Genomic DNA, 17,829 nt, shown 5'->3' with positions numbered 1-17,829 from the left:
TGGAAGAGTTATCATGGTAAAGATGGGCTAAAAGACTGTAGACCAGTGTTTCTCAAAGTGAGGTCTGGGGACCACTGGTGGTCCGCAAGCTATCCCAAGTGGTCCGCGGGCAGACGTGGTTAAACATAATATAGATGAGTTGTTTGCAATATTGAACCAACTTGTATGTAAATCCAAACAGTTCTGCAACACTGCCTATGTATATAAGTATAAGTATATATACTCTTTTGATCCCGTGAGGGAAATTTGGTCTCTGCTTTTATCCTAATCCGTGAATTAGTGAAACACACACAGCACACAGTGAACACACAGTGAGGTGAAGCACACACTAATCCCGGCGCAGTAAACTGCCTGCATCAACAGCGGCGCTCGGGGAGCAGTGAGGGGTTAGGTGCCTTGCTCAAGGGCACTTAAGCCGCTTTCTACTGGTCGGGGTTTGAACCGGCAACCCTCCGGTTACAGGTTCGAAGTGCTAACCAGTAGGCCAAGGCTGCCCCAAATATGAAGCTATGCCAATTTAAATCATATGAATCCTCTGACACAGTAAGCAAGATGCAAAGACAATTAGCAAGGCGGTTCAGTGAGTAGGCCTATTGTGTCTATTAGATAGATAGATAGATAGATAGATAGATAGATACTTTATTGATTCCCAGGGGGGATTCAAGGTCTCAGTAGCATACAGACAATACACACACATTCACTAACAGCAGAAAAAAGTAATTTAAAGTATATAATATAAAAAACACAACTAAGCAATAAGTACAGACAATAAGTACAATAAGTATAAAGAATATACTAAAATACAAATTATACTAACTAACACTTAATCTAAATCAATTCTAAAAACAGTATCCACATAGTGGGTGATTAATCAATCAAGAGGTGCTTGCAATGACTGAGGCAGGGACTGAGCCTGTGATTCTCTGTGCATAGTAAGGTAAGGTAAGGTGCTCTGTGTGAGTAAGTGTCATGGTGATAGTGCAAATGAGTAAATCCAACAGTGCAACAGTGCAAGAATACAGTCTATATATCTATATATCTATATAACTATATTAAGAAAAGGTATAAGTGTGGCCACAGTTCGGCTGTGGCATGGAGGGAGGGGTTATGCATATGTGCTAATGTGCTAATATAGCACGCAAACAGTGAGGCAGAAAGACAGTGGTAAAAAGTGGCTTGTGGACAGACAGTGTCCAAACATAGAGGGGGTGAAGAGGCAGACAGACTATGCAGAGACGTCTATCTCTCCTCTTCCCTTAAGTGAAGCATTGAACAGCTCAATGGCCCTGCGGACAAATTACTTTCTCAGTCTGTCTGTTGTGCAAGGCAGTGAGCGAAGTCTCCAGCTGATCAACTAGCTAGGTGGTCCGTGAGGTTTTTTTTACTGGTTAAGTGGTCCTTGGTCTGAAAAAGTTTGAGAAACACTACTGTAGACTGACGGAAATGTAGGCTACAAAACATCAAGTCATATTCATGCACAAGCCAACTAATATACAGTAGGCCTAACCTATACGATAGGCTACTGGAAGACATTAAAGATAATTAGTTAATGTAGCTATAATGTTCCAAAATGTACCAGCAATGTAGTATAGCCTACAGGGGCCTCCCCCCGGCTCAAAAAAATTCTCCTAGGCCCTCCCCCCTACGTGAATCAAATAAAACTGGTCGAAAAATGACGTTTACAAGGTTAAAACGGCCAGCAAATGTCATAAGCACATAGGGCCTACACACACACGGGGCTACAAACCAGTGTTGCGCGGGTTTGGTCACAAGCGGCCCGCGGTCGCCCGATATTTTAATCAACCCGACCGCAACTCGGACCGCGAATATTAATTAGGACAAAATTATACCCGACCCGCGATCCGACCCGCTTATTTACAAAATGTGTGCTTTTGGTTATAGCCTGCATGCAGTAGTCCATTTATGTAAAACAAACTAATTTATTTGCGAAACTTTATGCAGTAGAACTACACGCAGGCATGCAGGACATAATGTTTGCGCAGGAGAGAGAACGAGAATAAGAGCGCAAGCACGCACGCAACCCCCAAGGATTAGAACACTAGAATAAGATTTGGCCATGGACATACATCTTTCGAAAATAGAAATGGGGAGGCAAAGTAGGCAAGAGAGATACATTGCTGGTCAAAACGTTAGCGTAAGAACTGGTTTAAAATGCTGAATGAAGCACAAAGCTTTACTAAAGCACATCCACTGTTTAAAGTCACAAACACAACGAACTAAGGTATTTTTATGCATGCGCGAACCCGGTAGATATTGCTGTGTAGTCTGTGCCATAATATTTATTCCTGCAGGCTGCCCGTTTCGGCTGTCATACTTTTAAATGGCTTCGCAAGAAGTAGGCTTACATAGACCATAACTTGTACTACTGTCATCTTCTTTAAGAACTTTTCCCAATATTTCCAATAGCCTATATCGCTTTTCCTGAAGGGGTGTCTTTATTATTTTAACTCGCGTCTTCAGCTTCTTTACTGTTGACTTAACTGTATTGATGCTTGATGCTAGCCTTCTCGTGATATTTTAAGTAGGCCTATTTGTAGAAAATATATATTTAATTAATTTTAACTGACCCTCCCGCAAATGACCCGAATATCATTAAAATATTTGGTTTATGACTCATAACCGCGGGTGACCTGCAAGCTTACGAGGGGAGTTGTGGGAGATTCAGGTAGGGTTGCGACTTTTTGGACTCGCCCACTCTGTCAAAGAGACGTGAATCATGTTTTGGCCTACAAACCTTAAAAATATCGAAAACGGATCATTGATCAGGGGGAAAAAATATCATGGATCAGGAAAAAATAATTTTCCTCGGCCCTCCCCCCAGGCCAAATAAATTCTCCTGGGCCTTCCCCTAAGGCTTAAAAAATTCTCTTAGGCCCTCCCCCCCCTGACGACCGGCCCTCCCCCCGTAAATATCGTACAGTCCCAATGTGGGACAATTTGGGTAATTTAACTCTTTACACATAGGCTTCAGTAATTTGTGGTGCTGCTGTCAATTGTAGCCTATTGAATAATTTGAAATGATACTTAGAAATTCAAGCAGAAACTCTTCTTTGATAAATGCTTGTTAGCCTACTTGAATATGGAGATCATGTCCTCCATGGCTACCTCTGATCGGTGAACACGAGAAATATAAAACTGTTGAACACCAACATTAATAAAACGTAATAATTATTGACGCTTCTGACATGGGTGTCAAAACAGCATATTAGACAGAACACATTGACTCAAAACATATGCATAACATAGGCCTACACAACGCAATATTCACAGGCTAGCCTACATTAAATTGATCCACATATCACAAATATAGCCTACAACAAATGCTGACATCATAAACGCACAGTGTAGCCTTTAACCTACACTTTCAAAAAGAAGAGAAAGAACGCTCTGAGGAGGCCACTGAAACAGGCACGCAAAGACACAGATGAATAAGTTCATCTACCTCGCTGAAGAGAGCTCTTGTTTGTGGATGGAGCTTACTCAGTATCCATGCCACCTTTCACCGTGGTGCACCGAGACTCCCCGATAACACTATGCATCATTTTAAGCTGAAGATTGAGGCGGCCCGTGTTCAGCTCCTTGGGAAACTCACGGTAATATTCAGCTAGCCTACTTAATATGGCATATTGTCGTACCATAAAGCTAGCGTCATAGGATATCTCCCTCAGGTTTGTTTTGTTTTAATTTGTTTAGTTTTTGTTTAGATCTCCCAGGTCTAATGTAGGCCTAACATTTTTTAGTGCATAATAGAATAATAGACAGATAATATTTTTTCTGATCGTGAGTGGTATGACATATAAATACGCGTGCTTTCCTGCAGGGGGTGCTGCCGCACCCCGAGCACCCCCACTTCCCACGGCTATGAGTAATAGTCAATGAGGCCTACAGTACATCACTTTCAGTGCTCCATGACAGTTCAAAATATATACATAGTTAAGGAGGGTAATGCAAAGATTTTGTATTTAATTAGGTGTGCCCGACCGATTTGAGGGCCGCTTGGGCCAAATATGCCAGGGCCGATTTTTGGTCCCAGTCCGCCCCTGGGCGATATGACTTTCTCCTTGCGAGAGTGCAATATCTCCTCTGCTTAATGTGCTGCAGTAGATTTCAACAATGCCATTGTGAACTCAAGACAACCGTAGGAGCCGGTCTAAAACGTAATAGATTAGTCACCTTATTGCGGAGGCAAACTAATAAAATGTGTTTTTTCGCAGCTTGGCCGCTGCACTGACCGTGACCAGCTGCTAGTCAGCGAGATATATTTGTCCACTTGCTTGCCTTTAATGACTCCGAGGCTGAGCTTTAACAGTGCCATTTGGGTCAAAGAGTGGGAGCATGGTGATGAAGAGTGCGCAATAATGATCTAGGCTCATTCGCTGAGATCCTCCAGAAAGCTCTGGAGTCCTGTCATATCAGGTCACAGGGTCAGGTGCGGTGAAAAGAACACTCTATAACCCATGCTTTGCCATGACCAGACCTTTTTGATGATTTGCCTTAATTTCCGATGACTGTTGAACCCATATTCAGACGGGGTTGTCCATTACAAAAGCAGAGGTCAGCTAATTAGCACAAACTAAAGAAACGTGCTGTAAATTAGCAGGCAGATTTCCAGTCACTTCATTATGCATTCATTTACCTGAACCCACTTAGTGTCCTATTGTATTCCCTATTCCTCTCTCTCTGTCTCTGTTCCACTCTTAGCGGTCATTGCCACGGTCGTCCTGGTCATCCTGTGTGTGGTGGCTGTGCTGCTGCGGTACATGTACAGGCACAAGGGCACCTACCACACTAACGAGGCCAAGGGCACCGAGTTTGCCGAGACAGCAGACGCGGCGCTCCGGGGCGACCCAGCACTGCAGGACGCTATGGACGAGAGCAAGAAAGAGTACTTCATCTGACCTGGCTGACCAGCGCACAGGCTGAAGGATGCTCCCTGCTGCAAGAGTCCTCTCTTTAAAACGCATAGAGCAAGAGAAAGGCTATTCAAGACCATGTGACCCTTTTGTTCAGGGGTCAGAAGTCCATTTTGACCAGACTGAAGTGTAGAATAAAAAAACGACAACATTTTACAATGGGATTTTTTCCCCTGTCCGCTCACAGAAAGATCTCCTGTTTTTTTTTTGCTGTGAAAAGGACATGAAGTTAATGATGCGAAAAGTGTAGACCAAAGAGATAATGCCTTGTAGAGAGACATTAATTACAATGCCCAGTGTTTTGTGGATGCACATTACTCATGAGGTCCTGTAGAGAGAGAGAGAGAGAGAGAGAGAGAGAGAGAGAGAGAGAAATGTTTTCTACCAAAACAGACGCTGGCTACAGCAAGCATGACAATAGCATGAAAGTACTCTCAGAGAAGCAATGTTGGAAAGATTTGGATGTGGCAGGATGTTGTATTGGAATCCAAGTGAGAAGTGTTGAGAATATCAAATGCTCAACCAACACATCTGGGGTGGTCTGAAAATATAATCTATTATGCCCACAATCAAAATTCTACTGCCATTTCAAGCACTAATATTTAACTAACACTTAAGTAAGTAACAGATTTAAAATTGTGGATTTCTATCGTTAGTTTTGTGACACCTCTTAAAGCCAAATATTTGTAATAGAATTTGAGCAGTGAAATTTGATTTTAATTTCTTCACCTGAACAGAGTAAAGGACACATTTAATTGTTCTAACATTCAGTAATTGCTATATTTGCAAATGCATAAAACATTGTAACAAGATAAACATATTCCATATACATACAATAATTTGGCATATCAGTTATAACAGTATTGATGACATATTGTTAAATCCAAAGTATGAAAGTGTGAAGACAGGTCCTGATATTGGTCCTAACCCAATTTGCCTCCTTTAATGGTGACAGTGTAGGAATATAAATAGATGTATCTGAGAACTGACTCACAGTCATCTGTTGCTGGAGGCATCAAGCAACAGCAATTATCTGAAGTGTTTTTGGAAATGAACAAGGGGGGGGGGGGGGGTATATGTGTAATGAATTGTTTTTCATTATGCTGGTTGTTTTGTTTGGTTCCACACAAAGGTGTTTGTTTTCATAGAAAGTCAGTTTCTGAAAACTGATCTTGTGTTTATATTAAGTGTTTATATTGTAATCAAATTGCAATCTGTATCGAGTAGGTTTTGCATTTATGGAATGCTGTGACTATTGAACAAAATACTGCTTAGCTCAAGAAAAATAATCCAAAATAAATAACTATAGCCTAAATAACCACCTGGAATGACATGGTATATGTCTGTACAGCTTGTGTGTGATAATAACGGGAAAACAGTCTGCATTTCTAAAACAACTGAACAAACACAAACACAAACGAAACTGAATTCCAATCGTGTACTATAGACTGAGAGGTTGACAGGATGTTTCATATTACTGTACATCAACCTGACCAATTTGATTTTAATTGTCTTGTCCATTCAGATTGTTATCGTTTGCTTGCCAGAGGGGCTTTGACTCAGGAGCTTGAGCTCTGAATTGAAGTAATATTATCAATATTTCTCAGATTCTAAGAAGTACCATGTAACAGCTAACCTCATGGAACTGCTCAGTGTGTGCTAATATTATATAGCCTAAAAAAGAGAGCAAGCAACTACATAAATGAACGGGCACTAGATAGGCTATTTGTGGCAGAACATTTGCCATCTTTTATGAGGCAGGATAATATTAAGAACATCCTTACTGATATCATATGAAACTGTAATTAATAATACAGAGTATTCCCAGCACCTACTTTTTAGTGTAAGGTAAGAATATACTAAAGATAGCCTCGATTCTACCCACAAGACCCCAATCAGCAAGAGCCTGGTGTTGGCACACGTCCTCGATAGAAAATAAATTAAAGTCTATTTATCACGCAGCCCATCCGCACAGGCTTGTAATTCATTACAATGACAAAGGCAATTATGGCATATCAGCTCTGCGAGCGACAGTGTGCACAATGAGCACCACGCCATTTCACCTTGCAGCGATGGCGTGAATGAAGCTACGCAGAACAGAAATGCCACACAACAAGTGCGTTGCTTTCCCTGATTCTTTTTACCCTCTCCTCTTGGTAACAATTTAATACAATGTCAAACCATATCCAATGCGTTTGAAAATCAACTTTGAAGAGGAGAGAGGGGAAAATAGACACACACACACACAGACGACAGATGAGGAGCTGTTTTTGATTGCACTAAAAATGCTATTATTGAGTAAGAGTTTGGGACCATAGACTGCGGCCTTCAGTTTGATAGATATTATTGGTTTTGTCAAGCAAGTCCCAGACTAACAGAGCAGCGGAATTATCAGTTGTCAACAACCCCCCTCCCAACTTGACAACTGATAATGGCATCAAATTCTAAACAAAGACTTCCATCTTCAACCCAACAACCTGCAGATCACAACTAAAAAAGTCAAAGGTGCACAAATATAGCAGAATAAATAGTTCAAGCATGAAAAAAGATCTTAAATATTAGAGATGAGTTAACAAAGATCTTAAATATTAGAGATGAGTTAACATTGTTAGCCCAAGTGTGATGCATAATGTGAATGCAGTATCTCTATAATGCCAGAACTCTTCGATTTCAAATGACTGATACCAAATATAACATTCAGTGTGCATTCTAGTTTGAGCTTTGTGTGTAATTACAAAACAATTATGTCACAACAAAGTGAGAGGCAATAGGATTCCATTCCAACTTTGACATACACAAAGCAAATTGAGCGTGTGTTCTCAGACCTTACTTTCAGAGACTGTTCTTATGGCAACTGTGGGTGCATTGAGGTATACCTACAGTGTATTAATCAACAAATCCAATCCACTATGAAAACCCAGCCAGTTAATAAAAAAACATCTGAAGGAAGAGGCCATAACACGGCCAGAGGTTTAGACGGCAAAATGAAGTCTGTTGTCATTACTTTCAACTCATTAAACACCATACAAGGGAGTTGTATACTTGTTGTAATTGCAATCTCACTGTGAGAAGATTGCCCTGTGCATCTTTTTGACCCTGCTGTATCAGAAACAAGCAATTACAACATCTTACCATTGCTATAGAAACCTATTCATTCTCAGTTACTTTGTGCAAGACAAGGCAAGCAAGAGAAGAAAAGTTTTAATGGTGACCAAACGGAAAGTTAACATAAAAACCCATTATTTTTATAACATTGTTTGCTTTAAAGAATGCACTTTACCAATCTTTGTTTGTGGTGCTAGACCTATTACAAAATATTCCAAACGAAATACCCAAAGGTAATGAGGAAGCACATACAAGTCTTGAAATTTGACTCATCTCTGTTTCACCAGTTTATTTTTGGGCAAGTCAAAAACAAACAAACATGACACCGTTTCAGCCGCACGCCCATCATCAGAAGGGGAATGTGAGAGATTTTACAAAAACACGTGCAGCAATGCAAAGCACAATACAAGTCTACCTCCTGCACAACACAATGCAAATAATTGTGATAAGTACACTGCATAATGCATTCATGTTTCATTATTTATGAGGCTGCATATTCTGGGCAGGTGTGTAGTTAGTGATCGAATTAGCTGTGACGTGCCTCATGCTTGACAGTGGGGTATGTTTGCTTCAGACATTCATTCCCCTTTATCCTGACAGAGAGTGCTTCTTCATGCAATCCATCTTGGTTTTATATAACTGTCTAAACAGGCCATCGCTCTAATTTGGCATATTTACACAGAAGATGCCAAGTGGGCATTAAATGAAAACTAGATGGTCAACATTGACCAGCATAAACCCAGCAAATGGTGTCTCACACCTGGAATTCCTTCAGTTAAAATGCTACTTTACTTAAGGCAGGTAAACAAAAACATTCAAGATGTTCATTACTTATTTGTAACACTTAGATAGACAAGAATCTTCAACATTCAGTAAGTCTTCAGTGTTCTTTATTGTCCACAGAAGGTCTTTGTAAAAGGAAAATGAAAATGTTATTATAATAATATTGTACTGTTGATACTGTATTTTAGCTCTTGGTTTGAAACTGGCATTAAATGAATATTAAATAATATTATATGAATCATTAGTCCTTAGCTATGATTAGCATCATTAATATGTCATTAACTCTAACAACGATTACCTTAAGTGCTTTGCGTGCATTGAAAAATGCTGTAAATGCAATGTGATGTTTTTGTTGTCAACTCTTCATGGATGGCTGATTTAGTGTGAAACACTTTTAACACATGTCTGAACAGATGTTTTTACACTCAGACATCTTTCTTAAACAACAGGGATGATTCTGTGTCCACAGGTGTTACTTACATGCCCTTGTTTTGTTTGCTTGCCAACAACTTTAGACTGCCATGATAGAGGAACATTGACTTCACACTGTTAAAGCCTTCAACTGTGTTTATATGGACACATCATTTCATGTGCATCCGCAAGTCAAGAGGTAATACTGTGATATCACACAACTGTGCTGCAAGTACAAAGATCAGTCAGTTAAATCATTTTATTCTCACTCAGTCACTCTGTACTGAACGTCCCCCCATCCTTCTCAAAATACCACCACACACACAAACACACACACACACGCACGCACGCACGCAGGCGCGCGACAAGAGAAAGCTTGTCACAAGCCTACGAAAGCTCCCTCTTGTGCTGGGAGATGAGGGGAAGGAGGGGAAGTCGTTTAAATGTTCCCTTTGTGCACTGAAGGCCCTGAGCTCGGTTTGAGTCACCGCGCTCAGCATCACCATGGACTGACATATGTGCCGCGTATTGTCATTTCAAAGTCGCGACTCTAGCGAATGTTTGAGCTTTTTTTTGTTCGAGCGTGTTTGCTCTAATGGCAAGGCAGAGTGGAGCTGAGCTTACTGCACGTACCGAGTAAAATATAGGGTTATTCTGGGTGGTACAGTGCTCGTGGAAAGGGGCAGGGAAATTATCGGAGGGAGCAGAAAACTACGTTGGGGAATTTCTTCACAAGCGTTAATGAGTTTTTCTACTAATGGGCCTGTTTTCTTAATCAGACACTACCATTAAAAGACTCAAGTCCCTCCTGAATAAACTGTCATATCGTTTTTTTTTTTTTTTTTTGAAAAACATTATTTTACTACATTAAAACTTTCATTCATTAACTTTCTCACTTAAAATGAGCCAATGTTTCTTTACAAGTGACAAATAAAATACTATGCAATGTTCCCTCTGATGCACAGTTCTATGTCCACATAAGTCCTGTGACAGAATGAATGGGACGACTTATTTTTATATTATTGCTATCATGTAACCTCTATTCTTCTATGGTTTACAGCGGAATCAGAATCAGCTTAAATTTAATCAGTGGCAGTATTTCTATTGTGAATAGTCTGGAGATGTTGAAAGAGCAGCCTTATTGTCAGTATAATTTGGCCTTCAATGTTGGGTCATTTGCAATTAAACCATTTTGATAACCTTTTACACTTACTGTACTTGACTGGCATACTTATCCAGCTCTCTCAGTACGTTAATAAATGGGAGAGTTTCACACAGCTAGTTTCTTTTCTCAACACTCCAAGTGTCTGATAGTATTCTTTCCATTTCGCGATGTTTATATTTCTAATTGCAGTTCAAAACCCTCATTGACTTTGTAAATCAGTATGTTAAAACAAAATTCTACTCTTCCTATCTGGCGTGGCTTCCTTTTGCTTGCAAGTACATCATATAGCTCATGATACAAGTGTGTATCACATCTCATGCAACCACATGAGGATACCAAAGAGGAACCGATGAGGGAGTAAAGCTGAAGAAAAGCTGAAGAAAATGGCTTTGTTTCCTGTCCTCTGTTCCCAAAACAGCTTACTAGTTACGCAGGAGTTTGCCTGACTCATTCAAGTGTGTTTGCAGAAGATCAGAGAAATGACTGCATTATTATTCTACAGAAGCACCGATGGCAGCTACCGATCATTAGATGAGTTGGAAAGGCATGAGTAAATGGCGAATTATGGACTAGACAGCAACAGCACTTATTGAAAACAAAGGGGGGGAAAACAAACACACGTAATGATCACTTCAGTCTGGAGAGATTTCCATTGTTTTAAATATGTTGCAAATCATTATCCAAGAAACTGAATTAAGAAGATAATTGTTTTAATGAGTAATTATCTCTCTCTCTCTCTCTACAATATTGTATTAATTTCAAATATACTTTCAGTTTGCCAGACTGTTTTTGGCTTGTTTGCTTGTTTGTTGTTTACCTCTGGAAAGGCAGCCAGGGATGTAGTGTTGGTGTTGGAGTGGGTGTGTGGGTGTTCTGTCCCCCTTGTTGACTCAGTGACATCTGTCCTCACAGGAGGAGAGGTCACGGCGCTGCTTACGGCGGCTATATTTAGCCCCTCCGAATGTCCGTCACCGGGACAGCCATGACACCTGACCGCCCTCTGCACACCAAGGGCTTTCCGCATTCTGGAGCTCTGGTCAAGGTGAGCCTGTCCTCTCTAGCCTCTACTAGAGAGCAGTGGCCCGCTGGAGGGCGGTTTATAAAGTAAAAGTGTTGCTTCGTGTTTTTTGTAGCACCTCGGATGTTAAAAGTTTATACTTGAACAGTATTGCCTCCCTGTGTCACACAGTGTTGTATGTGTGATATCAACAGACTCCTCCATTCTACTAAGGACATGTTGGTGAGTTCGGAAAAAAAGCAAGCAATCCGGCAGGGTTTGTATAGTTTTGAGCCAAGCACACACTTGGCAGGGACAATGAGCACGTTGACATTCATCTTCACAAGGCAGTTGAGTCCACAGCCGACAGAATTAAACCCCTTTGCCTTGTTGGTGAACACGTCATTGAGCATTGAGTCCATTCATGAAAAGAGTCAAAGCCATTTTGTGAGACAATGCTTTCAGAACTGCTTATCCAGCAAAATGTTCAGTATCCAAAACAAAAACATATTGAATTGGAAATTACTCTGAACGATACGACTATATCCACCCTAAGTGGTGGAACAGAACCAGATTGTTCAAAAAAAAGAGAAAGAAATGAGACAAAATGTTTATTGGCTCCATTTGAGAGAGGCAGGATGTAACTGGAGCACCATGCTTCGACAGAAAATGCTCCAACAAGGCAATTTCTTCTTTCTGTATTCAGATTATAGTATAATATTGATGAGCTGGGCAAGTTATCCAATTACTAGAGCACTGTCACAATGAACAGGCTAGTGTGAGGATATTACCATTAATTAGTGTGGATGTAGGGCTGTACTGTACATGTTAGATGAGGCAGTTGGAACATTGATGCTGTGCAAATGGCAGTTGGGTTACAACAAAAAGGTTTTTAGCTATTTGATGGCAGATATTTTTATAGATATTTGGGCTATTGAGGATACTTTTAATTTGACTGTGAGGCAACATCAATTTACCAATGGCTAATTAAAAATGTAATAGAATTCAGTGTGTACTTCACTGATTCAAAAGTGAATCAAATCTAATGAATCAAAAGTGACGTGGCACTGGATATCTGAAAGCGGAAATTCACTTTTCTCTCTTATCAAACGTTTCCAAAATCATTTTGATGGCACATAACCTCATTATGGCACATAACCTCATTACTTCTGTTTTTTTTGTCTCTCTCTATAAGCGATTACCAACCTAGCAACTTTCTGTTGCTGGTTTTCTTTTTTTTTTTGCCTAATTTCTCTGACTTTGGTATGAAAAACATATATGTGCGCTACTTGGATACTATATACTTGTGCGCTTGCATGGATTCCAGTTGCTGCTACTGGAAGCAACTGAATCCATGCATTTCCACTTAATTATTTTTGGAATCTGACCCCTTATCATACCTGTTCATTCGTACTCGTCGCTCGACTTATCGTGACTAAATTCAAGATGGCGTCCAACGGTAAAATCCCTTAAGGTACTGTCTGTATAAATCGTCTTGTAAATAAACTACCAGTGCTTTTTCAAAGTTCTCCATGTCTCGTTTTAAATGTCATGGCCCTCGGAAGTCTACCAATGAAGTATGGAGCTACTTTGAGCCTCGTAAATGGTGTAAAACAGTGATTTATTTGCATGGCTAGGCCGATGCCCGAGGCACCACAATGAAACACTGTTGGTAGCATTGGCTAACTAGCGCCAGATTTTTGAGTGCAGGGGACAAGCTGAGGTGAGCTATGAGACATATGTTCACACTTGGTATCATGTTTCAAGACACTTTAGATCAAAATCACACCGGAATTATCCTTTAAGGGGAAGAGGTGTAGCCTGGCGAGCCAGACCCACATTAAAATGTAGGGTCTGGGCACTCACCGTTCGCAGTGCTCAGTCCGAGGGGCGGGATAATCAGTTGTCTTTCAAATTCCCTCTGCACGTAATAGGACGCAATAGGATATTTGTTTTCAAGTAGCAGGGAATTCAAGCCAAACCGTTGCAACTCAGCAATCATTATGTTAAGCCCACCAAACGACTCTATACACAATTTCAATGTCCTGATTAAGTTTCGATTTCTGGATCTGGATTCTCGATTTTGTTTCACATTAAATATGTGCGTAAAATTAAATATGGAAACGATTAAAGTACTGTTCATAACTATAGTTCAGCTGGATGTTCTGTTAGGCAGCATTAAAAAACGGGGTTTAAGCATAACTGACGGATAGCAGGCCTATAGCCTATATTGTTGTTTACGTGGGTTCAATTTGTTCCTGCTGCTCATTGTCAAAACTCAAAAATCGAAAGCATGACAGAGGAAGAGGGCACCAGGCTAGGCCTACTTCAGTTGTTAGCCTACATTCAGAACCAAGAAACTGACATCTGGAGTCTTTCTCAGGGGTGTGTGCTCCTTTTGTGAGACAAAAAGAAAAGCTGAATAGGCTATCCCTCCTGCATGCGGGCTTTAGCGGGCGGGAGCGGGACATCATGTTACAGATGCGGGCAGGAGCGGGACTAAAAATGACACATTAATGCGGGAGCGGGTCAGAATATTGCGGGAGCGGGCGGGAGCTGGACAGGATATTGCGGGAGCAGAATGGGCGGATTGTGAACTTTCGGGCCCCTGGGCCAAGATGTATTCAATCAGATTCATAGCCTACATCCTGATTTGTTGATATTGAGGCAATGATTCCATGCAAAGGCTTGGGCTTCAGGGCCCCCTGACCCCTTGGGCCCCTGGGCCTGGGCCCGGTAGGCCCGTGCAGTCATCCATCCCTGGGGAGCGGGCGGGAGCGGGACTGAAAAATCAGTCCCACGCAGACCTCTAATGTGGACCTTCAGGGTGCGAGGTGGGTCACCCATGTGACTCCCTGGCAATGCCCCTAAAGAAAGAATGAAACTATTCTTCTGAATGTAAACCAATATGCTCCAGCTCTTCAACACCCCCCCCCCTCTCTCTTTCTCTCTGCTGACTCAGCAACTACTTCTCTCCTAATCAGTGTGTTTAGGCAGGCAATTATGCCAAGCCCAAGAATCCCCTAAAGGCACAATTACCAGAAGAAAGAGCTTGTTAATCTTCACTTATCGGGTGTGATTCTTCTATATTGAAGGCCAAGCATCAGCATCAGTTTCAGGCCTGTGTGTGTCGAGTGGTGCGGATGTATGATTTCAACTTGCATCAGCAACCTGACTGTTATGTTTTTTATTTTTTTCCCTCTCACTTTCGTCCCCAAGACACAATAAGTGCTCTTCGCTTCCTCCCACCTCTGTAGTGCACTTCAAACAGTCTATTCCCTATCTCAGAAATATAGAGATAAGCTGGCCGAGTGTGCAATAATGCTCCCAGGATGCCCTCATCAGTATTTTTCCGAAATTGTTTTGAAAGCGTGCCATGAGTCGCATATTCGTGGTGAAGCCCTGGTAAGCTTGCTGGCAATAAACTGGACCAATCTCCCCTCTTGTGAACAGACTTAATGAGTTCATGAAAAAAAAGGCTGACTGGGTGTCCTGGAATAGGGAGTTAGCATGTAGACTTGGACCCTAGTGAGTTTGCATCAGCGAAAAAATCAACTCTTGTCCTGAAGATGAAGATGAAGAGTCTTGGCCTGAAGTTGTCTTTAGGCTGGATCCTCACAGACAGCCTGATATATAAAAAAAATGATGTACGTTAGACAAATTAGGCTCTTGTTCTCATGCGGAAATATGTGCAGTAAAACTTTTAAGGAAAGAAACAATTACGAATGTTAATGCTGCTTACTTTAATCAATTAGGAGAGCATAGAGAGCAACTGCTTTGTGAGGCTCACTACCACTCATGTTCAAAAGGAGCTTTTTTAAAGGCTACTTGATAAAGATGTCGTACAACTGAACCGTAAGATCTTTTCCTGACCCCATCAACTGATCCCTTTTACAAATTCATTTAGCATGCCATCGAGGGCAGGAATACTTTTGGAAACTTCTAGAATTTTTCTGGTAAAATTGTGTTGGATGATGTTAAAATGAATGCACTTATGCACTGTCGGAACTCAGGAACAAGAAATCTGATTAAGGATTAAGGGCTCTGACAGAGGGCTATTCTGTGATTTAGGATGAATGTAGATAATGCTTATGAAATGTAATTTTTCCCATTTACATTTGTGCGTAGTAGAACATTAGGTTGTTTCCCAGATATGTCATGCCAGTGAATGTACAAGCGGAAGACAGAGAACAGAGGGTAACAGACATCTGTGAGGAGGCATTTTCCAATTATACGTGTGTGATAAATTTGCTCTCTTATGACAAGACTAGAGCGCTTGAATGGGGAAGTCTGAAAGTTGAATTAGTGGGAATTTATGTAATTTACTTAATCCTGTCTGCCATTACCGAGGCTGTCTTCAGCAATAACCGTTTGATGGTTGGCAAAACCATCTCATGAAAACACACTTTTCCCATGTGCTTCGCCACAGGATTACCGGCGGCCAGTGGACAGGACATGCACTGCCTCTACACTGTCAAAGAAATTTTAAATGAATACATTATGTTAATCTATTTCTCAAGATTTGCCCAAAAAGCAATAATAATTCCTGCTGATTGAACGTTGAACTTTTGAAAGTGAACTGTTGCTTTCCATAATACTGCTTTGCACTGATTTCTCTGTTGATCTTAATTGTGTACTTTTTACTGACATTAAGGACAATGAAAAAGGGTGAGAAGGAATATATCTACGTACTATTTACCCTCTTTGCCACAGTTAAAGATTATTGACATTGTTCAGAGCTAAAAAAATGACAAAAATAGAAATATAAGCATATGAAATGCATTAGGATGTGATTGTACTTGAAATATGTGATATGATGTTATATTATTGGTAATACATCAATTTCAATCTTCATCACTCAATATATAACATATACTTTGGCCAAGAAGCAAGACGCTAAGAGATTATATTCTATATTATATTATTCACCACATTGTAGGCCTATTATATTTATGGCAATTCACATATTATTACAATCCACTGTAAGAACTCTTGAATTTTTTTTTTTATGTAATAATAATAATCTCTTTCCAGTGTCTGACTGTCACATCCCAACTGTAGTGAATGGCTGAAATACTCATTATGCAGCAACTCTGATTGAGTCATTTCCCTTACCATATTAAAAAAAAATTCAATGTCATGAAAATTTTAACAAGAGGGGTGGAAAATGGGGGGTGACTTTGAAGAAGAAAGTCATTCTTGAGAGTCGGGGTCTCGCCATTTTCTGAATTGCAGAGAGATGTCTTTGGGACTTTGGGCTATAAAGCGTCTGTAGTTTGATCTCACCCCCCCCTCTCTCTCCCTCCCTTTCTGTCCATCTCTGTCTGCCTCTCTCTCTCCCTTGCTCCCTCCCTTTTTCAGACACACATGGAGAGAGGCCTTGGGGGCCTTTTTGTCTCTGAGTCTGAATGCTCCTCTCCTCTTCTCTCTGCCACTCTCTACCTTTCAGGTGTGCTCATTATCAGCCAAAACAAATAGCTCCTTTATGCTGACGCCCCCCATTTGTTTAAGACAAAGTCATGTAATTAAAATCTAATCAGAGATGGGGAATACATGAATATTTAAGTCTGTTTGGCTTCTGAATCCTAATGAAATGGTAATTTATGAGCGCTGCGGGCCTAATTCTGGCCAGGGAGCAAATTAACTGGATTTCCAGAGATTCCCCAAAGTCATTTCCTGCCTCATTTTTATCCTCAATGTGTTTAACATATGGAAATATGATTAAAACTTCTATTTAAAGCTTACAGTACTGACATATTTGGAGAAACAAGCCTTTGTGAATTCGGAAAGAAGGAATGCATATATGTTGGGGTTTTTTCTCTCTATCAGACTTGACGTTTCCTGCTTATGGCTGGAGGCTGCTCACTGCTCACTTCTAGCCTAGTCTATAGAGCTGAAAGCCACAGTTGTACCGCTGGCATCTTCAACGTGATGAAATTAACAAAAGTTAGAATGTTTCATGTAAGCTCCGCAGCAGGGTGCTTCAATTCTTGTCATTTTTCACACTGAAATTGTTGCGTCTTTGTTTACAGTTCTAATTGGTTTCCACACCTTGTGGCCACACCTCACACTTGTAGGTGGGAAAAAACAACCACAACAAGGCAGTTTCCTTGTGTCATTATTGTGTACTTCTCAGCACACCTGAGAGGCGTCTGTCAAGGTGGCGAACCATTCGATAATGTAACCTTCAAATGTCAAAGCACTCTGCAGCTGCTCTTCCTGTATCCATCAGTCTCCATCCCATAAAAAATATCACTTTTTAATATTCCTTAATGACTTTTTATCTTACCTCCAGGGCTGATGTGTTTAGGTCACCCTGCTCTACTGTTTTCAGGAAGCTCTCCTCACATCTGCCCAGAATGCGGTAATATCTCAAGGGGTCAGCACCCACACCAGTGCAGTTCTCTGTGGCTATTGTAGAACACGGATAAACA

The 17,829-nt window shown here is 40.8% G+C and overlaps 1 protein-coding gene and 1 long non-coding RNA gene across 3 annotated transcripts in view; one reads left to right on the top strand and one right to left on the bottom strand.

Moving 5' to 3' along the window:
- Window positions 1-6,249, top strand: part of gypc (glycophorin C (Gerbich blood group)) — a 41,378-nt gene extending 35,129 nt beyond the window's left edge. For both annotated transcript variants that reach the window (XM_042074600.1, XM_042074595.1), the window contains one exon: window positions 4,723-6,249. In XM_042074600.1, coding sequence (XP_041930534.1) covers window positions 4,723-4,919 — 197 coding nt within the window. In that variant the 3' untranslated portion in view covers window positions 4,920-6,249. The remainder of the gene's footprint in view (window positions 1-4,722) is intronic.
- Window positions 506-16,206, bottom strand: LOC121694514. The gene is made up of 3 exons (XR_006025793.1): window positions 16,195-16,206; window positions 6,196-6,204; window positions 506-599 (listed from the first exon to the last, which is right to left on the bottom strand). It is a non-coding gene; the product is annotated as an uncharacterized LOC121694514 (long non-coding RNA).
- Between the last annotated feature and the right edge of the window lie 1,623 nt (window positions 16,207-17,829).

Source organism: Alosa sapidissima, chromosome 2 (assembly GCF_018492685.1).
Source record: "Alosa sapidissima isolate fAloSap1 chromosome 2, fAloSap1.pri, whole genome shotgun sequence".
Classification (NCBI taxonomy): domain Eukaryota; kingdom Metazoa; phylum Chordata; class Actinopteri; order Clupeiformes; family Clupeidae; genus Alosa; species Alosa sapidissima.
This window is presented reverse-complemented; position numbering and strand designations above follow the sequence as displayed.